General features: G+C 53.2%; 1 protein-coding gene across 50 annotated transcripts in view; it reads left to right on the forward strand.

Annotated features, from left to right (window-relative positions):
- The window catches only part of Lrrfip1 (LRR binding FLII interacting protein 1), a 102395-nt gene extending 76851 nt beyond the window's left edge, over window positions 1-25544 (forward strand). For 19 of the 50 annotated variants that reach the window (XM_087209506.1, XM_013066922.3, XM_013066926.3 and 16 more), the window contains 9 exons: window positions 630-665; window positions 1018-1143; window positions 2817-2888; window positions 4533-4703; window positions 6440-6532; window positions 7853-7945; window positions 8981-9073; window positions 10094-10235; window positions 12269-15103. In XM_087209506.1, coding sequence (XP_087065632.1) covers window positions 630-665; window positions 1018-1143; window positions 2817-2888; window positions 4533-4703; window positions 6440-6532; window positions 7853-7945; window positions 8981-9073; window positions 10094-10235; window positions 12269-13734 — 2292 coding nt within the window. In that variant the 3' untranslated portion in view covers window positions 13735-15103. Of the gene's footprint in view, window positions 1-629; window positions 666-1017; window positions 1144-2816; window positions 2889-4532; window positions 4704-6439; window positions 6533-7852; window positions 7946-8980; window positions 9074-10093; window positions 10236-12268; window positions 15104-19919; window positions 19970-21816; window positions 21935-22441; window positions 22522-23637; window positions 23743-24783 lie in introns of those variants that run through there. The other 31 variants (XM_087209526.1, XM_013066938.3, XM_087209530.1 and 28 more) reach the window with 8 other exon arrangements.
- The last annotated feature ends 1923 nt before the right edge of the window (window positions 25545-27467 follow it).

Genomic DNA, 27467 nt, shown 5'->3' on the forward strand with positions numbered 1-27467 from the left:
AAGCTAACAGAACCCAGCAGCCGCCCCACATCACAGGCCGCCCTCCGGTCCCTCCTGCTCGGTGTCCAGCCTCACACACCAGGTCAGCAAGCTTCTGTGACATGGTGCAGAAATCCCTCATCTGTTCTATTCTTTGTGTATTACATTTTAGAGGTAAAGTGTTGTGCTTTATGTCAGAATTAAGCATCATCCCGTTTACTAAGTCCCTGTGTCGGGGCTGGACTGCCATCTAGTGGGAGTGGTGAGTGTGACGACTTCATGACAACTTGGGCTCTGGATGCTTCTTGTGTCTCAGGAACGCTGGCAAACACATGGGCCTCTCTTACTGGGAAAACAGGCAACATGGGATTTAACATGTTAGAGAGAAGTCAGCTAAGCATATATTCGCTGTGCCTTCCCCTCAGAGCTTCGTGTTTAATTTTGCTCTGCGTGGGTCCCACTGAGGCCCCATCTGGGATTGGGAGGGGGGACCTCAGGATGTCAGCCACACAGGAAACGAGAGAAGCCAGATTCCCACAACCTCCTTTTTAGGTTTTAAATGATAAAGCTAATTTTTAAAATCACCTTACCCCAATTCATATTTCTTTAATGCTTTGAAGTATTTAATATTTGTCCTTTTTCCTCTACAGGTTGAAGAAAGACCTGAGAAAGATTTTACTGAGAAGGTAAGGAATTCCTCTAAACCTCCATCATAGCTGTTACTGACCTAGAGGGCCCCAGAACTCCGGGATAAAAGTGACGGGAAATAAGGTGCTTGTTGTTAATAAAGTTGTTTGGCGTGAGTGGCCCACCCAGTGTGGTGTCCCTCCCCGAGGGGTCCCTGCGGTCACCGTCCTGAATCCCCTAAGACAGTGAGGCTCAACGCAGAGCTGTCAGTTCAGCCAAATGCCGAGCACCTCAGCATGCCCTGTGCCTATGCGCACCCCACCTGGTGGCAGCTTCTGGTGCGGAAGTGATTTAGCAAAGCGCAGTGGCGCTGGGCTCTGCCTGCAGTCACACCGACGCTTCCTGTTCCAGGGCTCCCGCAGCATGCCCGGTCTGTCCGCAGCCACGCTGGCCTCCCTGGGCGGCTCCTCCTCCCGGAGGGGGAGCGGTGACACCTCCATCTCCATTGACACCGAGGCGTCCCTGAGGGAGATCAAGGTAAGGCGCTGTGCTCACTCAGGACTCAGAAGAGCCTCTTGGACAGTCAGTCTCTAGATTTTAAAAAAAGATACAGTTAGTCAAGCTCTGGCTCTTTTTGCTCAGTCCTGCCTCCCCAGAAACATGGTTCTCCTAAGCTCCCAGCTCAGTCCACATCTCCCACAGGAAGTGGCCCTGGCCTGCCCAGTCCACCAGGCAGATGTGTGTCTGTCCCCTCCACGCCCCCTGTGTGTGGTCCTGGTGAGAGCATGTGCTGATGTGACTGGTCGCGTGTGTGACACGTATGTCTGTGTACATTTTCTGGAGTGTTTTGGGCTCTACACCACGTACCTGCACGTGACCTTGGGCCATCTCCCCCATCTAAAAGGCTTTCTTTCCACTTGGAACGTGCGTTGGGTGACCCGAAGGCATATTTGAGTGGTTTCCCCTCCCACTGGAGTGTGGCATTAGCCCATCTCTGTTACACCCGTGGCACCTGGCACAGGGTAACGAACTGTGTGCAAGAGAGAAACGCAGACAGTCCTGTTCACGTCAGGAGGCCCATTGTATCTGAATGAGGGAGGAAGGCGTGCAGAAAGCCACGCCCTCTGGAGGGCAGAGCCAAGACAGCAGCCTCAGGACTCGGGTCTGCTGCTATCGAAGAACTTCTACTCCGAATAGTCACAGAGGAAGCCAGCCCACACTGGTGACATCCGAGCAGATGGGTGACATTGCTAGGAGGCCAGGGAGGGATTTAAGCATCTCTCAGGTTTCCTGGGATCCCTGGAAGTTGCTTTCCATGTCGTTGTATGTTTTATGAGCAACTGAAGCCAGCAGAACAGTTTTCCTTTCTACTGTTGTTTGTAAAAAGCCACACACCATCCCCTGGCCGCCTGCAGTTCCCGCTGTACTTCCTTTGTTCCTCTGGAACCCAAAGCCAAGTCCACTGCGATCTGTTTTGTCTCTTACATCATTAGCACTGAGCATTTGCCCTACTGTGGCCACTCCCACCTGAGTCCACTCTGCCCTGGGCACCAGGAAGCTGATGGTGAATCCGCGGAGCAGGCCTGGTGCCGCTTGGAGGCAGGGACAGGTTTTGCCAATATCTCCCCGTCCTCTGGCTGTGCCTTCCCAGAACGCCCAGAGTGGGCGGTGGGTGACTGACTGCCTGCTCTGTCCTGTCTTCAGGAGCATTTTGGTCTTTTTCTTTTTTAACTTTGTAAAATTACAGTCATACCTTGGTACTCGACTGCTTTGAAACTTGTCGAACTTAGTCCTTGATGCGTTTTGATGAGAAAATCGTGTCCCGCTTCTTGTCCTTTTGGTCCTCATGCTCGAGTGAAACTCATCGGTGCCGGCTGCCTGCTGGCTGTAGACTCTTTCAGACAAAATCATTAGTTTGGTGCCTGTGGTTTGGCTACTTGCCTCACCTTCTAGAACTGGTTAACGATAAGTGCCTAGGAACCTCTGTACATTACCCCTAAATTGTGTGAAGTTGTCTAAAATTATGGGTGGTGCACTTACATTTTAGCCTTTGCAATATTGCAATTTATTTTCCTTTAACACTTAAAAAGAAAATGAGTACTCGGGCTGCCCGGATGATAGAAATGACCCAGGCGTGGGGAAGATACAGCTGTGTGTGATCGCCTCCGATGCTCTTCCCTAACATCATCTACCATTTGCCACTTCCCCAGGAACTCAATGAGTTAAAGGACCAGATTCAGGACGTAGAAGGCAAATACATGCAGGGATTGAAAGAGATGAAGGTACCGGTGTGTGAAGCCTGGACTCACTATGCTAACCCACCTTAGGGTAGGAGAATCCTGTGGAAGGGATTCACAGTGTGCCCACCCTTCAGAGGCCCCATGGGGTGGCAGGAAGGCCAGCATGGTGCGGCCCTGTCTTCTCCCAAATGCAGCCAAGACACTGAAGCTATGGCTCCGCAGCAGGGCACTAATAAGTTCCCTGATGTGTGTCAAGCTCACTAAAAACCAATGTCCAATGCACCAGACGCTTACAGAAGGATTTTGGTTCCCTTCACCTTCCCTAGTCCTTGCATACAAACATGCTTTGCCTGATTTGCTTCTCAGAACATGTGCTGTCCACTATGAGGGTGCTGCTAACATGTGTGCTTTTGGAAGCATCTGAATTATTTGCATGCCACGAGATTTGACTAACTGAGGCTGCATCTCTGAATGTGCCGTCCGGATCTGAGAGTGTGCATGCTCCTGGGTTACTTCGTTGTGCTAACGGGGAACAAATTCACCCTGTATCTTGATGGTAAGATGAGTAGTTGCCATAGAAATACAGCAGCTGTATCCACCAGGCAGCCTATGGCAGATCTGTTACTTCCTTTTCAACTCCCCAGAAAGTAGACAGGAAGTAGTCTCGACTCAATATCAGAGGACACTGACCAAGAGGGGACATAAGCCACATGCCTAACCATCATTCTCAAAATTGTCACTTCTGTTTAAAAAGGGAAAGATTGGGCCTGGGATGTAGCTCAGTGGTGCCACCACCTGCCTCGCAAGCACAAGGTCCTGAGTTCGATCCTGGCACCAAATAAATAAATGAATAAAAATAAAAAGGGGAAGACTAAAACTCTGGCTTTCAACTCATGTCAAAAAGGGAGCCACCAAACACACCAGGAACCACTAGACCCAAATAAAATTGTTCCCCTAGTTTGGAAGGCCAGGGTGGGAGCACACAGGTCTCCATGCAGCCTCTTCATAGCCTGTGAGGCTCCCAGCCATGCCGCTCACGTGTTCCCTTAGTGCTGGGTAGTCTGCACCTGGTGCCTCCGCCCTCTCTGTTCTGGCTCCACCGCCTGCTGTTCTAGGACCCGTGAAGGTGTGTGCCACGTGGGGACACCGTGTTTGTCTTGCTGGCCTCGTTCCCTGTGGTCCTCTCCGAGGACTGACCTTTGTCTTTCCAGGACCTACCCAGTGAGACATGTGTACCTTGTTTAACGTTCCAATGGGCCAAAAGTTTGACATTACCACTAGCTGTTTCCTGGTTCACGAGCCAGGCAGGGAGGCGGTCACCTGTCGCCATCCGCCTCTGTCACCCGCTCTTCCCCAGACTCGGTGATTGTGTAAGTTGCCTGCTGAGCAGCCCTGAGCCTACAGGGGCGGCCCAGCTGCTGAGTCACGAGTCATGAGTCCCTGACCAGCCCCGTGACACCGTGCACCCGCGTCCCAGCGAGAAGACATGTTGCTCTCAGTTCGAGACAGAGTAGAGAATTCGGTCCCCTCGAGAGGGTTTCTGCTGTACATTTGAAAGTGCACGTGCTTCCCGTTGTGACTATTCGTGCCCAGAAATAAAGGGCACACTCACAAAGGCTGAGTTTTTCTAAAGAGTACCGAATGCGTCTCTACTTGGGTGTTCCAAACTGTGACCCCTTTCTGCAGGACTCACTCACAGAAGTAGAGGAGAAGTACAAGAAGGCGATGGTTTCCAACGCGCAGCTAGACAACGAGAAGACCAACTTCCTGTACCAGGTGGACACCCTCAAAGACATGCTGCTGGAGCTGGAGGAGGAGCTGGCCGAGGCCCGGCGGCAGTATGAAGAGAAGACCAAGGTAGGCACTGCCGTGGGTGACCAGGAGTGGCGGTGGCAGGCGCGTGTGTGAGGAGGCCCAGGCTCTAGAGAGGACGCCACGTCTCTGCCAAGTGGCTTCACGTGGTGATGGGCAGATTTCGACATGTAAACGAGAGGACATCGTGGCCATGAAAGAGCCTACATGCTGGGACAAGCCGCTTAGATGATTCAGATGTTTCCCGTGAACACACATTGCATGTTTTAATTTTTTCACCACCACGGAGAAAAAAGAGTATCAAAGATTATTATTGGGGTTTTTTTTTGAGACAGGGATCCTCCTGCCTCAGCCTCCAGAGTGGTGGGATAACAGGTGTGCGCCGCCACACCCAGCAGAGTATCAAAGATTTCAAGAGGATTATATTCATGTATTTTCTGCTGATCGGTAAAGGACACAGTTACTCCATTTAAGAGTTAGATACCTTCAGGGCTGGTCATAGTGCACATTCTATGACCCCAGCGCTGAGGAGGTACAGAGAGGAGGAGCCCCTCAAATTCAAGGCCAGGCTGGGCTACCTGGGGAGACCTGGTCTCAAAAAAACAAAAACTACAGCAACAGAACCCAATACCTTCAGGCTCACAAAAGGGGCGTCCCGTGTGAGCTTTCCTGTAGGGCCACTGGGGCTGCTCACTGCTCGCTTATGTGCTCAGCCTGAGTCTGCACAGAGAGGGGCTCGGGACAGTGGACAGGGCCGGGAAGCCCCCACTCGGGTTCTCTGTGAGATGCAGAGCAAGGAGTGCTTGTTTCTCCACGTTTTTAGACGTGGTTGATGTATATAGACCCTGACATTGTCCAATTCGTTAGAGACTGTGAGCTAGATGGCCGTTAATGCCTGAGTCTTTCTTCTTGGACTGGCTGTGTCTTCGGAATCCCAGGGATTAAAACCAGAGTCCAATTGAGGATTCAGGCCTCCCTGTCTGGATGAGGCAAAGCTGGGCTAGAGGCCGACAGCCAAGCTCCGAGAGGGCGGCGCGCGTCTGACCACACTTGGTGGCCGACACCCTAGTGTGTGGGAGCCACCCCAGGACACGGCCTCCGGCCTCTTAGTGGGCCTGGAGAGGTTCCCAGGCAGGGCAGGGCCAGCAGCCCCACGGGAAGGTGCCCGTCGCCGCCACCCAGGCCAGGCAGTGGGGGAGCAGAGACCACGGGGAGCTTCTCCAGCGCCCCCGGGACAGATCTAGGGACGCACGCGTGCTCCGCTTTCCCCAAGCTTCAGCAAGGTTAACTGGGGACCAGGCCAGTATTAGGGATGAGCCGCTGTGACCCCTGGAGCGAGCCGCACAGTGAGAAGCTGGGGCCGGGACACAGGTCTGACCGCTCTGTGGCCCCCAGAGGCCCGGCCTTTCCTGCCGTGGCCCTGGAGGAAGGCGACACCCAGGCCCACGCCGCCGGCCTCCTGTTACCGGACAAGAGTTCCTGGTCCTGTCTGAAATCGAGGGCGGCAGTGTCATCCTGTCCAGCCCTCAGCACAGCCTGGACCCCAGGGCCCCTGGAGAGGAGCCTGGGCCTTGCCTGCTTCCCCAGAGATCGGGGGCTTGGCGATGGCATCCACGCCCCCGGCAGCTCTCGCTGGTCAGGGCTCCCTCTGCCGCTCAGGAAACCTCTGTGCGCAGTGACCTTGGAGGAGGTGAGGCCGTGGCAGAGGTCCCCCCCCCCCCAGGGACGGGACTCATGAGAATGGGAGCTAAAATGACACTGCACGGCTGTTCCTCCCCCAGGACTTCGAGCGGGAGAAGCACGCGCACAGGGCGCTGCAGTTCCAGTTCGCCGAGGTGAAGGAGGCTCTGCGGCAGAGAGACGAGATGCTGGAGGTGGGAGCCCCGCCCCCCGGGGCTGTTCGCGTTTCCTAGGCTCACGCTGGCTTAGCTCAGGCTGCCGTGAAAGAGCTCCAGCCTGGGGCTCAACACAGAGCTCGTTTCCTTCCCGCTCTGGAGACCGGAAGCCCCACATCAGGGGCAGGGTCCGGGTCCAGGGAGGCCCCGCCTGGCCTGCGGCGGTTGCCTGAGCTGTGTTCTGGCGGGGCGGAGAGGACGTTGAGCTCCTCATAAGGACAGGAGTTGTGCCAGAACAGGGCCACCTCCGTGAAGGCCTGAGGGCTGGCTCTCCACACCCTGTGCCTGTGGAGGTCGGGGCTTCAGCCCGGGAACCAGGGCACTGTTCAGTCAGCAGCAGCTCCTGCCGTAGTAATCAGTGCTCTTAGACCTGAGTTGCACACTGGCCCCGGCCTTCCTCAGAGCAGCAGCTCGCGTCTCTCTCTCGAAGACTCCTCTGCGGCGGCTGCGCCTGTGCCGCCTCCGCAGACGGCCGGCCGGTGTGTCACCTTGCGTGTGCAGGGGTCTGGCAGATGGGACTGAATTCAAGGCCTGCAGAGACCGACAGTCCCCTGGACCAGCCGGGGGGCTTGAGGTCATCACGGGGTCCTGACAAGGGGAAGACAGGTCACGGGCAGAAGTAGGAGCTATGACAGCGGAAGCAGGGCCCCGAGTGACATGGAGAAGGGCTGCAGCCAGGGAGTGCAGGCAAGGTTACGGAAGGTGGGCAAGGTGAGGAAGCTGAGTCCTCCCTGGTGTCCCGGGAAGGACCAGGCCTGCTCCCACCACAGTCGTGGCCTCTGAGACGTGCTTTGAACTTCCCGTCTCCAGAAGTGTAAGAGAATAAATCTGTGTTGGTGCAAGCCACGGAATTTGTGGCAGTTTGTTAGTGTCAGCGGGAAACGGAGGCAGCCTGTGACAAGTGTCTCAGTCGGCGACGACTGCACATGTGACGGTGGTCCCTGGAGGTGTCACCGCCCCCAGGACTCGGGGTTGGCCTTTGCACAGTGGCAGGGCCTCGAGGGCCGTGCTCAGGCTGTGCCCCTTTGTGAAGCTTCACACGACCTTCGGGTTTCCCAGCTTGCTCAGGACATCAGGGACTTTTAGGCGAGAATGTCACCGAGTAGCCTTTCCCCTGTTCTTCCCGAAGCTCAGAGTGGGGCGCGGAAACAACCCCAGCATGCGGTGGATCCGGGGCCAGTGAGGGGACGTGGTCCTTCCGGCCCACTCTCCTAGCGAGCGTCCAGGTCGCCCGGTGCTGGTGGTTTTCTTCCTGCTTAACCCTTTATCTGCTTTCTTTCTATCTGTTCCTTTCCTCAGGAAATCCGACAGCTACAGCAGAAACAGGCGAGTTATATCGGGGAGATTTCTGATCTTCAGGAAACAATAGAGTGGAAAGACAAGAAGATAGGGGTAGGCGTCTCAAGTCTCTGAAACTCTTCACTTGGGCAAGCTGCTTAGCGAATGCAATTCTTCTGGTCTTTGCAACAGCGCTTGTGTGGGTGTGCATGCGGCCCAGGACTCGGGCTCACACGCTAGTGAGCGCACCAGCCCCCACGTGGGGCATCGTGGGGCTTGGCACCTGCACCCCTGCAGCTCTTCGAGGGCCTCTGTGCCCGCACAGCGTGGCCGGGCTTCTCCGAATTCCCTGCCCCATATTTTTCTCAGAGGGGTTGAGGAAGGCTCCAGGTGGCAGGGGCTGTGCCTCCACGTTCCCACCTCGAAATCCCCGCCACAGCGGAGGTGAAGCGACCCCCACATTGAGGAGTGACGGACGGGAGGAAAGGAGATGTGTGGGAGATGTGTGACCCAGCCGTGCGGCCCAGCCCTGCCCTGCCCAAGGTCTAGAGGTGCCTGACACCATCACGGCACTGGGCTGGGATTGTGCACACACCTGCCTGCGCTCTGTAGCCACTTAGGTTTGTGTGTGACAACAAATGCCCAAAATTAGTGTATAAAAGCAGTCTAAAATTGTTGTCCTTTGGGGGATCTCGTTAGTGTTCCTTTTTGTTCTTTTGGGTTTTGTTTTGGGGACAGGGTCCCGCTGTGTATTCCAGGCTGGCCTTGAACTCATGGCAGGTTCCTTCCTGCCTCAGCCTCTTGAGAGCTGGAACCACAGGTGCGCGCCACCACACCCCACTTTTTCTGTCCTTTATTTTGCCCATCATTTAAGTGGGCGTGTCACTCCTGTTAACTCGCCACCCCACAAACCGAGCTGGACTTCGAGGTGGTGAATTTACCTCCTGGGTCTCTCAGAACCAGTGGCTTGTGAGTTTGGAAAGACTGCTGCCTCCCGGGGCAAGTTGCGGCACCCAAACAAGCTGCTGCTGACTCGTGCTCCGTTTGTGTCCCAAGAGTCTGTTGGCGTCTTGGACACAGCTCTGGTCCCCGTGCTGAGTAACTCTCCTCTCTGTGACTCTCCTTTCTCTTTGCTCACTGCACGTGCAGGCTTTAGAGAGGCAGAAAGAGTTCTTTGACTCCATAAGGAGCGAGCGCGATGACCTTAGAGAAGAAATAGTGAAGCTGAAAGAGGAATTCAAGGTACGAAGCCAAAGCTCCACTTAGAACAGTCTCCGGGGCTCCATGCTGTGTCGTGGCTGTGGTGTCACATGCCTGGAGTCAGTGCGGCTCCCGTTTAGGTCACCTGGCACAGGCGTGGCACACACATGCCGCCCAGGGTTGTGCCTCTGCCCTGGGCTGTGCACAGGCACAGCTCATCTGGGAGGCAGCCTACAGAACGCCTGGGATTCTCCCCACCCTCAGCAGGAAGCTCCCCACATGGACGCAGGGTTAGCATATTTGTTCCTGTGTGCCCCTCACGTCCAGCGCTTCTCCAGCTCTGCGGGTCTGTACACAGTAAAAGCCCCTCAGGCGCTCCGAGCTGGCTCAGAGGCACACGGCCCTGGCAGAGCCCCAAGTGCTGCGGAGCTCACCCATGTCTGCCCTGAGTGCCACGCCAGAGCAGAGCAGCTGAGCGGCAGGCACAGGCCTAGATCTAAGACACACACACCCCTGGCCCAGGCTGTGCATGCCCACGAGGAGGCTGGGGGCGTCAGGACAGAGCCGTGGGCTGCAGAGTGGACGGTAGGGTGGTCCCAGAGCTGCTTCGCAGCAGGCACTTGTACACGTGAGCACAGTGTTTCCCTTCTGACCACACCGCACATCCTGCCGCACTCAACTCCTTTAACCTACGCTTCGTTCATTCCCTCAGAACCCATCGAGATTTCTTTGTCTCTATCTCCCTCTTCAAAGCACACGGCCGGGGCTTTAGCCACAGTGATTGGCTGATGATGCACTTTGTGACAGCCCACAGGCCCTGCCTAGTGGGAAGTCTTGTCGCCGAAGATCAGGTCACGGGCAGGAACGTGGGCGGAGGTAGCCTGGAGGAAGCCCCCACAGATAGAGGGTGCTGATAGATATCTGTAGCTGCGGGGCCCAGACTTCACTGTCTCTGTGGAGTTATCCACTACTTCAGGAAAAATAGCTTCGCTTTTCCTAGTAATTAATAAAACTGTTTAACAGATGTCATTGAGTATTACAATGAGCCTGTTTTTCCCCCAGAAACACGGGATAACCCTAAACTCAGAAGTAGCCACCAACGGAGAAACTTCAGGCACACTAAATAATGTGGGGCACCCAGGCCCTACCAAGTTGACAAAAGAAGAGGTGAATGCCCTCCAGCCATCCGGGGATGGGACACTAGGTAAGTGTTTGCTTTCCTTTTGGTCCTGTGGTCTTTCGGGTCAGCACCGACCCACCTTCTGTGCATTGTCAGAGCCTTAGTCCTCGTCACTGATCATTAACCATTGCCCAGCATGGCCTGCTCCATCACGCGGTCGTGAGCTCCTGTCCAGTGCTGTGATCGCCACACGTTGCCTGGCACGCATCTGTTTAGTGCTCATGCCAGAGGCTCAAGTACATGTTTCTTTGCTTCTCGGAGCGAGCTACCAAATGAAGTGGTGAAAACTAAGTGACAGTGTGGAGAGAACCATTTGGTTTTGCTCAGATGTGTCCAAGAGTGGCTTTGTAACTTCCCTGGGATAGAGTGGATGTGTCGGCCAAGCTCTCAGGTGCTGGTGCTGGTGGCAGACGGACCGTGTTGGGGCTGCTGTTTGCAGACTGCCCTAGGGTGACAGGCAGCCGTCGAGGTAGCAGACGAGGTCAGTGCTGTGGAGGCGCCTCCCAGCAAGAGCAGGGTACCCCTGCCCCTGTCAGAGGGGGTCCTTCTGTGTGTGCTTTGATTTTGCTTCTGCGAGAATGTAAAGTTGGGGCGTCCGGCAGATCACGGGAATGAGAGATTCACTGATGAGTATTTGTTACAGCTGGTTTGGATTGACACACCCCAAAGCTGTAGCCACCAGAGAAGCCCCTGTTTGTCCCAGTGACCAGCTACGTTCCAGCTTTTTCACCGGGGCTGGAACAAGGTGGCCTTAACTTTGAGTTAGAAGTTTTCATCTGACTTCTTTTCATTTGTGCAGATGTAGAAAGCAGTAGGCCTCGGTTTCACTTCTCAAGACTTGCTTCTCAGGGAGGGGCCTCCTTATCTTTATGTCTGTCAAGGAAACACAGCTTTTATAAATGTGTAAAAGGTGTTGGGGAAATGAGATGAATTAATGAGATGCCTTTATGAGTGATCCCTGAGGAGCTAGGGATTGGATCGTGTAGCGCTTGTCAAAATATACATTTTGCAGGTCTCTCATAACCCCTTTGAAATGCTTAAAGGACCATAAGCCCCAGTTCTGTGAGTGGTTTCCAAATGTTTCTGACCACAGCCTCCGTCAGTAAGCATCCCATATATGTGCTTATTTTTAATTTATGTACACTATTTCATTAATACAAAATGTGCTTCACCGGACATGCAATGTAGAGACGTCTACAGGGTGAAGTAAACGAGGCATCGCCCCATTTTCCCATCACACCTCAGCCAGGGACCTCTGGATTATGGTCCGCCAGGCTCTGACTCTAGCCACATGGGTTTTTTGATCCTTTGGAGAATCTGATATAACTGCTCATTCCAAAGTAGTGATGCGCTTTTCCCCTGGTGGATAATCTGTCGGATTACATGGTCGCCTGGGTCTGCAGCACTGCTTCCTGCTGGGACCTCCTCACCCCTGGGGACAGCAGCCAAGTTCAGGGCAGACACAGGACACCCTGCCAGCACGACGGTGCTCTGTGGCGGAACGTAGATCTTTTGCCTTCTGTGAGCTAGTCCCAAAGCATCTTTCTTAAGACTGACCTCGAGGCTGAGTTTCTGAAAGTGAACTGAGTGTTTTTTTAAAAAAATAACTTGCAAGCCGCAGTTAGGGCTGGGTAGCATCCAGAGAGTGGTGAGTTATCGAGATAGCATTAGAAAGGAGAATGGGGAAAGTGGCCTGGAAGTCTCCTCAGAAGCGCATTCCTTTGGATTGTTTGGCTGCCCAGTCCAAGCTCTTTGCGTTTGTTCAATCTTAACTTCTCCTGTACAGATCAGTTCACACACACGGCACGGCAGCCACGCCTGCCTTGGAGATGGTGGCAGAACCACACTAACGCAGTTGCTACTTTGCCACACAGACATGGCAAGGCTTCTGTGTCGTGTGACTCTGGTGACTCAAGTGCTCTCTCTCTCTCTTTCTCTCTCTCTCTCTCTCTGTCAGAACAGGGCGGGTGGGAGTCTGAATTTGTCTTTACATTTTAATGTATATTAAGGGGTTAATGCATCCTGGGGTCCCTTCAATTCTCTCAATGGTCTTCTAGGAAGAACCAAAGAAGTGGAGGTGAACAATGAAATTGTGCAGAATGTGGGGACAAGAGAAATCTCGCAGAATACTGAGCGAGAACAGCACAAAGAGGACACAGTAAAGGATGATGAGGACGTAGAGGGGTCGCGTCCTGGTGAGAACACTGAGGGCCAGAAACCCTGCGAAGACTTAGCATATGCTGAATGTGAGGAGCAAATTCAAAGCCAGAGTCCAGAGAGCCATGAAACTCCAGAGCAAGTTGGGTCACAGGAAGTCCCAGACATGCCAGCCGAGGGTTCGGGAGCGTCCCGGGGGCACCCCAAGTATCCGGAGGATTTAGGTAGTGAAGCCCCGGGTCCCATGCACGAACAGGACACCTGTAATGCTTCGGATGTCATAGACCAAAGTGAAAACTCTGTGGGGAGTCAGGACCAAGAAAACCAAGATTTGAAAACGGACATGGCAGAGCTTCACCGGAAACCCTGTCAGGGGCCTGCTCTTGGGCATGGGCCAGAAGCTGAGCGGGTGAGCGGTGCAGATCCTGGGGGGCCAGGCGGGGGCCGCACAGAGAAGGAGCCAGCCAACCAGGAAGCAGCTGAGCCTGGGGGGGCTGCCCCGCACAGTGCAGAGGGAGCCAGGGAGGGCAGCGTGGAGGAGGAGGGAGATGCGGGAACGGGGGCCGACAAACCAGCTCGGGCTGAACCCCAGCCAGTTCCTGGGGCTCCCACAGCGGACAGCAGCCAAGAGGAAGCGCCGGGTCCAGGGAGGGAGCACACCGGCCCTGAGCCCAACGAAAGAAAGCGCGACCGCCAGGCAGAGGCGTCAGAGTCTTCCCAGAAGAAGCCAAAGAATAAGAAAAAGAAAACCAAGAAGAAAAAATCTCCTGTGCCCGCAGAAAGCCTTGAAGATGTTGGGAAAGAGCTGGCTTACAAGGACGCAGACAGAGGCGAAGTTGAGGGTGGGCAAGGACACTTGGCAGCAGAAGCGCAGGAGGAGGTGGCCGAAGATGGGACACAGAGAATCGCAGCAGGAAGTGGAGAGCAGGGCGACTGCGCTGAGTCCGGGGAGGATGGAAACGAGGATGATTGTGCGAAAACAGAGGGCGGGACGGAGGGAGCTGCTGGGGACACCGTGGACTTGGCAGGGAGGACCTTCCAGCCACCAGGCACTGAGGCCATCGAGAGAGAATTAGGGGAAGGTGACACAGACGGTGGCACTGAAACAACCGGTGTCGGTGTCGCTGCAGAGCCAGAGAGCCCAGATGGGACCAGCAGCTCCTCGCTGCAAAATGGAAGCCTCTCGGTGGCCACGGAGGATCCCTGTCAGACAGGAGGTCCCGAGAGGCACCTGACGGCCCTGGAAGCCACAGGCAGTGTTGGCCTAGAAGAGGGAGAGCCAGGGGACTTGGGCTCAGAAACTGGCGGCCATGCAGGAGGAGGGAGTGGGCAGAGCAAGGGCAAAGAGGATTGCACTATGTCCTAAGGCAGGCAGGACTCGGCCGGGCACCCGGGACTCCACACAGGGAGCCGCCTGCTGCACGCTGTCCTGCTGCTGCACACTGTCCTGCTGCTGCACACTGTCCTGCTGCTGCACGCTGTCCTGCTGCTGCACACTGTCCTGCTGCACACTGGGCATGCTCCCAGGATGCTCCGCGTCGCTGCAGACTAACAAAGAGCAGTCACAGCCACAGCGTCTGCTGTTCCACATTACAGACTGCTACCTTTGGCTTCCTGTGTAATCCTCAAGGTTCATCACCCCATCAAAGCAAGAAGCACACCTGCTTCCAGTGCAAGCTCAGAACGAGAGCGTTCCAGCAGTGTCAGTAATGTCAGCCCGGCCTGTCCTATTCCTGCCAAAGGTGGCCTACTCTAGTGTTTGCCTGAGACAGACACGAATGTGGATATTCTTGACCAAATGCATCAGCATCTAACTGAGACGACCAAATAGCATTCTTAGATTTCTGCTTTATGAAGATAATGGATATTTAAACTAATATATCTCAGTCAATATATATGTACTGTCGTATTTGATTTTAATGTGTATGTTATAACCTGTATGGTTATTTTATTTGAAGGAGATGAATGGTCAAATAGCATATAGGTCACTGAGTGATAAATTTGCACCTTTAGGACAATAATTACCATTTTAGGGATAACAAATATGTGCCTGAAAGCACTAGAGAGATCTTATTTGCCTTTACCTCATGGAAGTATTTTATTTCATTCCAATACTTTTGGATCTCATGATCAACAATACCTGAATTTATTTTGTAAAAGATTTTGACTTCAGACTGATGATGTACCAAATTCATTTTATACGAAGTTTTTCAAAATTATTTTTTGAAATGTTTTTCTAGAGTTGACATGTTGAAATTGCATTTCCTACTGTCGTATTTTGGTGGGGGAATCACAGTTTTTCTAAACCTTGAAATTGTTTCTCTTTGTATGAATGTCTAATTGTTAGTCAAGAATTACTTATTCTTGTGGCAATTACTTATTAGTCTATAATGGGATATTTTGAATAGCTGAATCACTTTTGTTATTTGGGTATACATTTATTTGTTGTTTCTGAGTATATTCTGATTGGAAAATTCTTGTTTTGATCTGCTAAAGGAATATATATTGTCGTATAAAGGAACTTTAAAAATAATTGTAAAGTTAAATGAAAAGCAATGATGAAATGTAAGGTCATCAGAGAATGTACATCGTGAACACTGGTGACACTTGATGGGTTGATGCTACTTCCTGCCACTGTTACAAGATGCCACTGATGCTAAAAGACCAAACTCTCAGTAAAACCTAAGGCGAACCTAAGTGTTACAGAACTGAAATAAAAGCATTCTATAATCTCACAGGCCTGTGGCTCCCGTTTTTGGGCCCTTGAGTTCTAACCCTGGCCCGTGTCGCAGGTCCCCCCCAGCGGCGCCCCCTCCTGTGTGTGTCCTCTCCTAGTGACCCCCAGTGATGCTTGAACACCCCCACCAGCCCGTCCTTGGGCACCGAGAAGGCCTCTCTCGCGTCACCCCCACGCTCCCTGGACCCCCAGGTGCCACCCCAGCTGACGAGGGTCTCTGTTCCATTGCTCACCTGAAATGAGCCGCCGCCCTGCCTGGCGGGAAGGCCTGGCAGAGGCGTGAAAAGCCCAATTTTCCTTGCTGCCCCAGGGCCCTGAAGAAGAGGGTGGTGGATGGTTCGTCCTGTCCGCCTGGGCTGTGGAACAGCAGACTCGGAGGCCAGGCCTGCAGGACTCCAGCGGGTGCCTGCACTGCCTGCGTGTCGAGATGCAGCTCCGGGCCCACCCTTAGTGGCCCCGTGGGAAGCGACCCGCATGCCAGCATCACTGACGTGACACATCAAGCCCTCTTAGCTCTCTGCTGCCCCTCAGGTGCTCCGGCTCCTTGCCCCAGTGTCGAGGTCCCTCGGCCACTCTTTCAGGCGCTCCTCAGGACTTCGGACCCTGGGGACCGTGCTGGGGACCGGACCAAGAGGCTGGGACGAGATGTCTGCTGGGAGCACATGGCTGAGAATCAGGAGGGAGCACAAGTGTCCAAACACTTGAACCATTTCTTCACACACACACCCCCTTTGTTGTTTTGGGACAGGGTCTCACTATGTAGTTCAGGCTCCCTTGAACTCACTATGTAGCCCAGGCTGGCCTTGAACTTGCAGCGATCCCCCTGCCTCAGCCTCCCGAGTGCTGGGATCACAGACATGTGCCCCCAGGCCCGGCTTTGTTTCTTGACCATTCCAGAGCCTCCCCACAAATGAACATCAGTCACGGCTCTGTGCACAGCGTGATGCTCCACAGCCCAGCACAGCAGCCGAGAGTCACAGAAAAGGTGAACTTAGGTGCCCTCGGTGTCAGAAGGTGTGGAGATCTCACCAGGTCCCTGGAACACCACTCGGGGCCAGGAGGACTGAAAGGTCCTGTGTCTGCCTGCAGGCCCCATCTGCAGGAGACCACAGCATTCTGGGAGCACCAGGCCCACTGAGGCACGGGACCACAATAGGAAGACTTGTCCCAGACACCCATCCAGGCCCCAGGGAGAGGGAGGTGTGTGTGTGGTCAGAATACCTGCTGTGCAGTGCAGTGACCGTGGACATGTAGAAAGCTTTGTTCTGGGGGGAGGAAAACCCTTTTTCTGTTTGTCCTTCCCCATGTACTGTTCCTCTTTTATTTTTCCTTAAATAATTTTATTGATGAGCAGTTTGCATGGTAATACATTTCTTTTCAGCATACAGGCTTTTTTTCAATTTTTATTTTTACTCTCCTTGCCCTGTGTGCAGTAGTGATGTCCCGTCCCTCGTGGGAGCTGGTGCCTAGACATCACGCATCTTCGTTCTCTCTACATCCTCTTCCCCACACCTCCCTCCATGTCTTGTCCCCTTTCCATTTGCAAAAGATCCGTCTGCCCGTTTCCTAGCGGCTGTCTTTCCTTTTGCTCTGTATTTATACTTAGGCTTCCTAGTCTCGAAATGGGAGGGCTGGCGGCTGATGGAGGAGCCTGTCCTCACCTCTGCTGACCCCTTGGGCCCCACCGACAGAAGAAAGAGGTGTCTGGCTGCCTGGGTCCGCCTTTGCGGAAGGAGGTGCCTCCAGCAGGGCCTGGGAATTAACACACACACACACACACACCCTTTCATCCTGGGCCCAGGGGCTAAGTGAGAATCCGTCTTGGAAGCTCATGGTTGTGAGCAGGCCTGCACCTACCCAGCCTTACTTTGCTCTCTGAAATGAGGGTGCCCCCTGCACCTGCCTGTTAAGAATTGCAAGCAGGGCCACATGGGGGTGGCTGCTAGAAAGTCTGGGCCTGCGGACTGGGGCTGCTGTCGCCTCAGCTGCCCTGCACAGAAGAGCTGGCTGGGTGCAGGCGGAAGGAGGCATCTGAGCAGGGCTCAGACTCCTGCCCTGTGGGTGTGGCTGCCCCAGGAACACCCTAAAGGCCTTTCCTCTCTGCCGGCTACTTCGTGGGGCTCTGAGTTGTGTGCCACAAAGTTTGCTAGAATTTAAGTGATAAGAAACAGATTTTTTAAATGTCATTAAAATACTTTCAGTAGCCTGCTGACACTAATTTCCCAGTATAAAAGAAGCCCGTTTATAATTGAGTGTGTCACAGTGTTTGCTGCCCTTGCTAAGTGCCACACCGTCCGTGATGTGACTCTGCTTACCCACAGTTAGACTCAGTAATCTTTGTTTTGTCTTTTGTTTTGTTTTGTTTTTGCGGTACCAGGGATCAAACTCAGGGCCTTGTGCTTGAGAGGCAGGGATCGTGCCACTGAGCTGCATCCCCAGTTCCAGACTCGCTAATCTTAGAGCCACGAGCAGCAGTGCTCTCACTCTTACTTTCTCTGTATCAAATAATTTGCTTTCTTTCCATTTTCTTAAAGCTGTTTAGTTGGTGTTTTCCTCTCCAATTCTGCTTTAAAGTTTATCTTCTTTAAAAGTTCGACTTCTACCTATTTTTTCATATTCTTACCACAAGACTACAGGTCAATTATCTTTTTTTTTCACTAGCTCTGCTATTTTAACATTTATTTTCTATTATTTTTCTAGGCTATTTGAAATCTTCTAAGAGAAAAAATAATAAAGGTTAGAATAGCTAGAGACATGAGCTTCAAGATCCTGTTCCGGTGTATTCAGTGTGTCTTGTAATGCCTAGAGTTCTTATATGTAGGAGTATAAAATATAGGAGGTTAAAAGTACTGCTGGATAAAAGAGCTGGGTTTATTGACCCCATTCCATCTGTGGTTTTCTTGTTGTTTGTTTCAGTGTTGGTGGGCTTTCAGAAGTAAAAGAATGCATGCAAATTGAAATGGACTCCAAACAATCATAAATTTATACTATGCTTAAGGTTTTCTGCTGTCTTATTTTGTCATACTGTACCTTGCAAAATCACAACTTAGGGTCTGTGGAAAAACAACTCGAGAAATCACATAACTTGGGTTAGGATGTGGCTGGATGATTTTTTAAATGAGAATAAGGATGGGTTTTCTATGCATCATTTTCCAGGTTAATTATTTACTAAGAACTAGGAGCTCGGGGGTCCCTCAGGAGTCAGCCTTGGGCCAGGAGCCAGGGTTCCTCGTGGAAAGGGGCATCTAGATCTGGAAACCCCTATAGCGCAGTAGGCAGGCACCCGTGAGGCTGGGCCGAGAGGCCTTAAGGAGGTCCCTACTCCCCCCGAAGAGGAAGGGCGCAGTGACAGCCGCCCAGTGGTCCCGGCCGGTGTGAGCCTGTTGGGACAGTGCCTGCCTTTGTGGGGGTGCCTCAGCCTCCACATCATCCCATCATCCTGAATTTGCCTTTAAATTGGTGTGAGCTTTCCCCACACCTCGGTTCCCCTCTGAACCCAAAGACTGTGGCCCTTGACGTTTTCTGTGACTCAGAGATGCTTATGTAAAAGGTGTCATCGAAAAATATGGTGAATGTTTGATTTTTTTAATATATTACGATAAAAGACACAGTGCCACAAGTCCCCCGCAAGTCCTTCCCCTTTCTGCAAACACACTTGTCCCATCAGTTTTGCAACTTTCTGAAGCAGTTCTGTTTCCTATCTTTAGTTGCGCTGTCCTGTCTGCCTCGATGTCCTAAACTGATTCAAAACATTGACCTTTCAAGGTCATTTTGACTTTGGGGAAGAGCCAAAAGTGGCACGGGGCCCTACCAGTGAATAAAGTGGAGGAGAACACCAACATGTTTTTAACAGCCTGCCTTTCCCTTGGATGGCGCTTGGCAGCAGCATTCACTATATTTTGATCATCCCTTGTAGAGATGCTCAGGAAAGAGGGCTTCCAGAGCTGCATCAGAAAGTGCTAAGAACGGTGAGATGAGTGTGCGCAAAGCGAGGGGCCGTATTTCAGGGAGATCGATGACAGTGTGTCTTTTTCTGTATTAAGTTTTAATGTAAACATTCACTGTATATTTTGATCTCTCTGTGTGTATGCATCCCTATAGGCCTGGGGTGGGAGGAGTTTCAGAAAACAAAGCAGCCTCTGCACTTTTCTTTATAAGAATGGCAGCTTTGGAGACTGGGTTAGCAGATGTGCAGTCAGCAGACTCGTGATTTGTAAACATGGGGTCAAAGCTCTGACACCTGTGAGTCTGAGAGAAACGAGAAAGATGAGAACACATGGGCATCAGCTCAGAAAGGAAGGCTATTCAGAGCATTGGTGCCAGCCACGCATGGCGGCACAGGCCTACAACCGCAGCACTCTGGGAGGCTGAGGTGGGAGATCACAAGCCCAGCCCAGGCTAGGGTTGTAGCTCAGTCGGGAGGCACTGGGTAATATCCCCAGTGCTGCAGAAGGAACAAGAAGGGCCCAGTGCTCCTGGTCCCGATTCTCTGTGTGATCGTGCATTGCTAATGATGCTAAACCGAGAAGCTGTGAGCTCTTGTATTGCAGTGTGGTTTGCCTAGCGTTCTTGCATGCTAACTAGTAGAAGATTAGCTGTTTGCATGAGCCGGAAGCCGCTCCGAGGAAGCATGCTGGGGAGGCTGCGCCACCCGGCTGAGCCCTCCCGCCCGGTCTGTGGCCTCCTTCACCATGGTACGTGTGTAATCCCTCCATCATTCATTTCACTAACCCAGACGCGCCTGCCCAGTGAGCCAGGAGCTGACCGTCCCCCTCGGAGATTCACCCAAACCTGTGTCTTTCTCATTTCTTCAGATATTAGGTTGAAAAAGCTCATCGACGAACGGGAATGCTTATTAGAACAGGTAACGATCTTTTCATTGTTCTCTGAGTTCTTTTGGGGGGGCCGGTGAGACAGGGTCTCACTATGTATCCAGGCTGGCCTTGAACTCACTGCGTAGCTCAGGCTGGCCTCAAACTTGCAGCACCCTCCTGTTTGAGCCTCCTGCGTGCTGGGATTACAGCCATGCACCACCACACCCAGATTCCTCTGTGTTCTTGAACAGGGTGCCTGAAAGGATGAACCTTCCCACTCTTACTTCCCACTGACTCCGAAAACGCCTAAACACACCACATCTGAAAAAAAAAATAATAATAATCAAGCCCACCAGCACTGCATCCAAATAGAACATTACCAGTCCATGAAGCTTAGTGAGGACGTCCATAGGACTCAAAGCCTTGGAACTGAATTTCGAACACTCAACAGGATTTGCTGCTTAAAATACATATGCCAGTGCTGCCCGAGATGAACCCCAAGAGCCGGGCCAGGCCCCAGGCCTGGGTGGGTCATCGCCGAAACCACGCCTGCCTGCCCTCAGCCCTCAGCTTCCCCTCCGCAGGGGTCTCTACAGCTGATCAGAGTTCTTTCAATTGTGATTTATCCTCATTGCTGCCTCCAGCCTCAAGAAATACTCATCATTTGTCCTGTTTGATCTTTTTTATATGCAGGATAGCTATTAAATTATTCCACAACCGCTCCCTAAGGAAATTCGGTTCCTCTGATTTTCCCGCAGAAGCCTAATCAGACAGATTTGCCTTGCTTTTACAGTTCTGTTGAACTGTCTTGCAAAATCGAATAAAGCATTGAAGGTGGTGAGAGGAGTGTCACAGATCCGCTTTTAAAAGCCCAGACCGAGGGCACTGCTCAGCAGTAGTGCGCTTGCCTAGCAGGCGGGAGGCCCTGGGTTTGATCCCCAGCACCACCAAAAATAAAAATAAAGTATCTTTTTAAAAATGTACTAGTTGTGGGCCGGGGATGTAGCTCAGTGGTGCCGTGCCTGCCTGGCAAGTGAAAGGTCCCGAGTTCAATCCCTGGTACCAGAAGAAAAACCCACGTACTAGTTGTAATTCTGTACTTGTTTCCAGGAGAAAGCCGAAGTTTGGGGTGGGGGCGTAGTCTCAGCTCTTCTGCACCCGGAGGCCTCCAGAGGGCCTCTCTCTCTGTGAGTAAAGCCTGGCTGGCCAACTCTTAGTTAACACTTCAGTATTTGATGTAGCATCTCCTCCTGAGTCCCCGAGGAACTTCACCTTCACAGATAACTTCTCACTGACCAGGTGGCACACAGCTATCATCCCAGCTCCTCAGGAGGCTGAGGCGGGAGGATCACAAGTTCAAGGCCAGTGTGGACAACTTAGTGAGATCCAAAATTGCTTAGTGAGTCTCAAAATAATTTAAAAGGGAGGATGTGTTGGGGACGTAGCTTGCCTAGCTTGCTCTGGACCTGGGATCCCTCCTCAGCACTGCAAAAATAAAGAAGAAAAGGGAGGGAGGGAGGGAGGACTTTCACCCCACATTTTGAAATAATTAAAGCCTGATATTGTAGCAATAATTTCTTTTTCATTCATTGAACTACCTACTATCAGAAGAGTACTGGTGAGCAGGTGTCTCACTTGGGGGTTGGGCTGGTCACAGAGGCGCCGTGGTGGCAGGGAGGCTGTGGATGTGGCCTTTTACTCCGCCTCCCTCCCACACGCTGTGTCCCTCAGCTCTTTGGCACCTCGGGGATGCCCTCAGTACCGCACAGCTGCAGCCCCGCACCTCTGGGTTTGGGTTTTCATTTTATAGCCACTTCCCTTCTGATGGCTCTGAGTTCAGCTTTTCAGTGTCCTTTAGAAAGGAGAAAGTGACAGAATATGCTGGTGGTATTTTCAGATTAAGAAACTCAAAGGGCAGCTGGAGGGAAAACCGAAGAACAGCAAGCTGGACCACTCAAGGGCCGCAGAGGATGTGCTGGAAAACGGGACGGGCGTGCACGTGCTGGACCTGCAGAGTAGGTCGTCCTGGGCTGGAAGGCGCTCTTCCCTAGGGGCTGTGCTGGAGCTGCCATGCAGAGGTGCCCTGCATTCCCCTGTGGCCCCAGAAACCCAAGATGTGAAAGCTCAGAAGTGTTCCTTTGTGGGCGGCCAGGAGAGGGCAGGAGGTAGGGCAAAGCCTTCCCCGCATGTGCTGGAGCTGAGAGAAGCCACCCTGGCTTTGCATTGTGTGGAAAGATGGGAAGCAGTTTTTACGCCAATAAATGAAAAGGGCTCAAGGGAGATGAAACGATGCCCAGCCTCCCCCACCCAGCCTGCCACTTCTTTGTCCTCTTAGCTGAGCAGCGTCTCACCTGGGGCCCCTGCCCTCATGCACACACAGTCACTGACTGTGCCCTGGGCCTGGGGCACCATCACAGATTGTCAGGATGAATATGAGGGAGGGCTTGGTTCCTGCCCGCTGTTGTTTTAACATTTTCAAAGCCCAAGAGCATAACAGATCTTCCTTCTCCCTCACCCTACAGGAGATGCCAACAGGCAGATCAGCGACCTCAAATTTAAACTGGCCAAGTCTGAACAAGAGATAACCGCACTAGAACAAAATGTATGTGCGCACCTTCCAAAGCAATCTTGAGCAGCTAAACTGGATGAACTGCAGTGCTTTTTGCTAGAAATAGGACCTCAAAGGCTGAGGACGAAAAGCAGCAGAGTCTTTTGGAACCAAAAAAGGCCTTGAGGGGGACAAATGAAGGCAGCTAGCATCTCGGGGTTTTGTGTACAGAGAGGGCAAGTAGGGGAGGGAAGAGAATTATCAGGACCTGGGTTGTTACAGGAGATACTGACCTTTTAGAAATGATGCTTAGTTGTAGAAAATAACTGATGTGGTTTGGGAGTTTCTAAAATTTTGTTCCTTAAAAATAATTGAGCTGATGAGACAGGTGTCCTGCTGAGATGTCCCTCTGCCCTGCCCAATCAGCCTCTCCCTGCCAGCTGGGCCAGCTCTGCCTGGCGTCTGCACTTGGGGAACTCTGGCTCCAGATGTTGGGCCCCACAGCAACCTGTCCTGCCCTAGGAAAAGGGGAGAACAGGCCCTCTCCCCGCTCCGTTGTGGGTATACATGGGTAGAACTTCAGGACTTTTTGTAGAAACAAAAATAAACAGCCAGGGATTTAGCTCAGTGGCACCATGCCTGCCTTGCAAGCACAAGGTCCTGAGTTCAATTCCCAGCACCAGAAAAAAAAAAAATGAACAGCACCCTGGAATGAGCTGAGTTCGATGAGTCCACCTCTGCCACCACCTGTGTTGCTGGGACCTTGCCTGGGGATCCCCACCCTGTCCCTTGCTACCTCCCATCTTGCCAGCCCCAGGGAGATCAGCCCTGGGCCGAGGCCCTGGTGGAACCTTTGCGCTGCCATCTTTGTCTGCCTCGATGTACCCTCTCCAGCAGGAGCCCACAGAGGGGACAGTGGAAGCCGGGGCAGGGAGGCAGGGGGCGGGGCGATCCCTGCTGGGGCCAGGGCAGGGTCCCCAGGGATGAATGGAGAGCTTGCTTGGCTGCAGGCTGCACTCTCCAAAAGCCATGTCATCACTCGCACTCCCTCGCACGCCGCCCTGTTCTCCCTTTTTATGAAGCCACGCCCTTGGCTCTTGAATAGGCCACAGCACTTGGAGAAAGGAAGCAGGACTTAATTTACACTGCTGGCTTTCCCCTCCTTTTTAGGTAATAAGGTTAGAGAGCCAAGTGTCGCGTTATAAATCAGCCGCCGAAAATGCAGAAAAAATAGAAGATGAACTTAAGGCAGAAAAACGGAAACTCCAAAGAGAGGTAAATCTCTGAGGCGTTTTTGGGAGAGGAATGGGTAGACTCCCTGTGGCTGCGGCATCAGAGGATCTACTCAGTGAAATCTGCTGGGGCTGGGTGTGGCCCCTCCTGCCCGCCCGCCCTCCAGGGCTGGTACCCTAATAACCACAGCTCGGCCATGGGGACCTGGGGGCCAGCACCATTGCCTCCAGGGTCAGTGTCCGCTTTGAGCACTTGCCATGGGACTCATCCTCAAATGGGAAGTTAATGACCGCGATAAAGGAACAGGCAGGCTTCTCCGTGGCCCCCAGCCCGCCTGCCAGTCTTTAAAGATGGCACATCTCTTCCCTTCCTGAAAACACTGGCAAGGCTATCCAGCCGGCAGATGTTCTCAGGGTCTGCTGGGCACCGGCATGCTGTGGCCATGCTTCCTGGCACCCTTGGGTCTGTAAGTACCGTGTTCTGCTCCCACAGCTGGTACGTCCAGTCCTCTGGTCCCCGGCATCTGGTTCTCTTGGGTTTGCTCTGCCCTCCCTCATACCTGTGGTGTTTTGCATGGCTGCACTTGACCGACTGCAGGAGGACTCTGGGACCGCAGGGGAACGTCCCGCCCAGGAGATGGGAGGAGGGGTCTTCTGCCCTCCTGAGGGTGCTCGGAGGGGGAGCAGAGCCACAGACTGTGTGCCAAGCTTCGTGTCTCCACGCCCATGTGGCAGCAGGGCCCCTCCCTGGCTGTCCCCTCCCCTGCGGGTCCAGGAACTCCAGCCCCCGTGGCTCCTGCCTGGCCCCAGCTCTGTGACCAGTATGGCCCTGGCCTTCCTGCCTCAGCCTCAGCTCTTGCATGTCGAATTTGTTTGCCTCACTTTCCTTGTGCGGACCTTCAGGGTCCCGAGGAGTGCACCTCGTCTGGGCCCTAGCGCTTTCAGAGGAGGACGGTTGGTTCCCTACGTCCTCCTGATGCCGGAACCAGGGGCCGGTGGTGCTTTTTAAATTGAGAAATCCCCACAGTGATGTTCCGGGGGAGCCCATTCCTCCCTGATCACGCCCTCTGCTCCTCGTTTCCAGCTTCGCTCAGCACTGGATAAAACAGAAGAGCTCGAGGTGAGCAACGGCCACTTGGTGAAGCGTCTGGAGAAGATGAAGGCCAACCGGAGCGCGCTCTTGACCCAGCAGTAGCCCCTAGCTGGTGACTGGGCAGGGGCCTCGTGGGCCCTAGGGCCCCAGCCCAGGGTGGGGGCGCGGCTCAGGCCCCCAGGTGCCTGTGCCTGTGGCCCCTGCCCCACCCCAGCCGGGCCACCTGGCACCACCTGCAGGCTCCTCCACTGCACGCGGGCCCAACCTGACCACAGCTGCCTCCCAGCGCCACAGCGTGGGGACTGAAGCCAAGACAGGGGCGCGAGTTTTCATTTCCTGGGTCTTGCTGAAGGTCAAAGGGACATGTCACCGTGTGGGGACCTCCTTCTGTGGCAGAGCCTACAACTCGAGCGACTTCAGTAGCCTCGTAGTCTGCGCTTTTCCTACATGAAACACTGTGGAACCACAAGCCATTACCACGCAGAACTCACTGGAAACAAGGGAACGGTCTAGACGATAAAGTGACCTTAAGAAGACTCTTAACAGGCAACAAATGAAGCTTTTCTAAGGGGTTTTTGCAGCAGTTCAGTCACAAGAATACTTTCTTCCAGGGTAATTAGGCAATAGCTTCACTGAAAAATGACAGCTTTTCATTTGCATTATTTAATCCTTGTATTTGGAATTGCAGTTGTTAACTTCTTTTAAAGAATGTACTATAAGGAAAATAAAAATGAAAGGGTGAAGGACTTGAACAGTGTGGTTTTAATTTTTACTGATTTCATATCTGTTGTTTCTGGGTATTTAAGGTCATCGTTTTAGTTTTTTTAAAACCATGTTAGATCAACTTTTTCTTTCTTCCCATCCAGAAGAAAAGGTGTCTTCACAGAATCCGTGCCCTGGGACAACAGTAAACGGAAAGGGTAGGAGACCAGAGGAGGCCGCCGCACTGTGGTCAGGCTCAGGAGTAGAGAAAGTTCTGCTCGTGTCGATGTCTGGTTACTCTGTGTGTGTCATGTTTCTTGTAGAGCTGGCTGAGCAAGTGCAAACCAAGAGAGAATCATCCCAACCAGGCCTCAAGGGAGCCCCAGGTGCTGGCTCAGGGGGGTGTGAGGACCAGCGAGAAGCAGAAACTCTCCCCAGGGGGTGCTGGAGGTCACCAGGGTCTGTCACCAGGGTCCATCCCCAGCACCCAGGGCCAGGGCACAAAGGCTGCGTTTCACTGGGACCAGGTGTGTCTCCTGGCATAGAGAATATCTGCTGATGCCCACTGGGGACAGACACAGGCAAGGAGGAACCCATGGGGCAGAGCGGGCGAGCACAATTTCCTGGAGTGGACACAGTGAGCGGCCTGCGTTGCACGCCCAGCAGGAAGGAGCCACAGCCATGTCTGAATACAAACGTATTTTTGTTGTGCCTTGTTTTTTTGAGACAGAGCCTCGCTATGTAGTCCAGGCTGGCCTTGAACTCACTATGGAGTCCAGGCTGGCCTGAAGCCCATGGCGATCCTCCTACTTCAGCCTCTGGAGTGCTAGGATTACAGGCATGCTCTACCAAGTCTGGCTAGAATACAACCATAGGTAAACAGTAAAATTTCTATGTTGTTTGCAAATAGTGCTAATACCAAGCACTTACATGGCACTTAGATGTGTATTCTAACGCTTTACCTATCCTCATTACTTTAATCATCACAAAAGCCATAGGAGGTCGGTGGTATTACCAAGTCAAGGCCTGAGAGGTGAACCGGCCTGAAATCTCACAGCGGGTAGCAGAGCTGTGAAGTATAGATTCACCATCATCTCGTCTGCTGGGGAGATGGCATTTCCCAAATCAGGGACACCACGGAAGTCAAGCCCTTCCCAGCAGCGACAAACCTTTTAGAGCGTTCAGTAACAGCAGACAGCTGGCTGCCTCACGAATGCTGTGGTTCGCCACCATCACCTTGCGCTGATCCTCACAGAAACCCACAGTCATGTTGCACCCACTTCCCCTTCCAGGTTCATCCACAGAGTAAACCTTGCCCTGCAGATGCACCGGGAGGGTGTGACCCAGTTCTGCACCTCAGCACCAGGCATCCTGAGCAGGACCCTCCTTGGGTCCCTGGGCTGGCGTCCCGAGTGCCGTCCCGTGAGTTGCGCGGCGTCCCGGCACTGTCAGCCCTCGGCGCCAGCAGGGCTCACCGAGCACTGTGACAAGACGGAAACAACCAGTGCTGCCTCAGTCTGAGAAGTCCTGGCCCAAACTGAGCAGCGGGACTGGGAGGAGTCGGTGGGAAACCCAGAGCAAGAACACTGAGCATTCGCTACGGACGTCTTCACTTGCAGAAATGAGACTGTGCTGGGGACACAGCCACTCCAGAGCCACTCCAGAGGTTGATGTCATTCAAACTGCAAGGAGAGAGCTGCTTCCCTTGTGTTCACACCTCACATGCCGACGAAGGAAGCAGAGCTTACGCTGATGTTTTCTACATTGCATTATTTCTCAGGTAGGGACTCCTGGGTTGGGCAGTGCTGAGGCCGGGGGACAGGAGATGGACACCCCCTTCGGGGGCTGGCTCTCTGGGGACAGGAGGGCCACAGCAGAAGTGGGGCTGGGGAAGCTGGAGACAAGCATCTGCTGTGTGCCACTAAACGGCCCCAGCCAATGTGGCCCCCAGGGTCCCCTCCCGTGCCAGACCG

This window comes from Heterocephalus glaber, unplaced genomic scaffold (assembly GCF_053883595.1).
Source record: "Heterocephalus glaber isolate CG9 unplaced genomic scaffold, H.glaber_assembly_v1.0 deba00001004, whole genome shotgun sequence".
Classification (NCBI taxonomy): Eukaryota; Metazoa; Chordata; class Mammalia; order Rodentia; family Bathyergidae; genus Heterocephalus; species Heterocephalus glaber.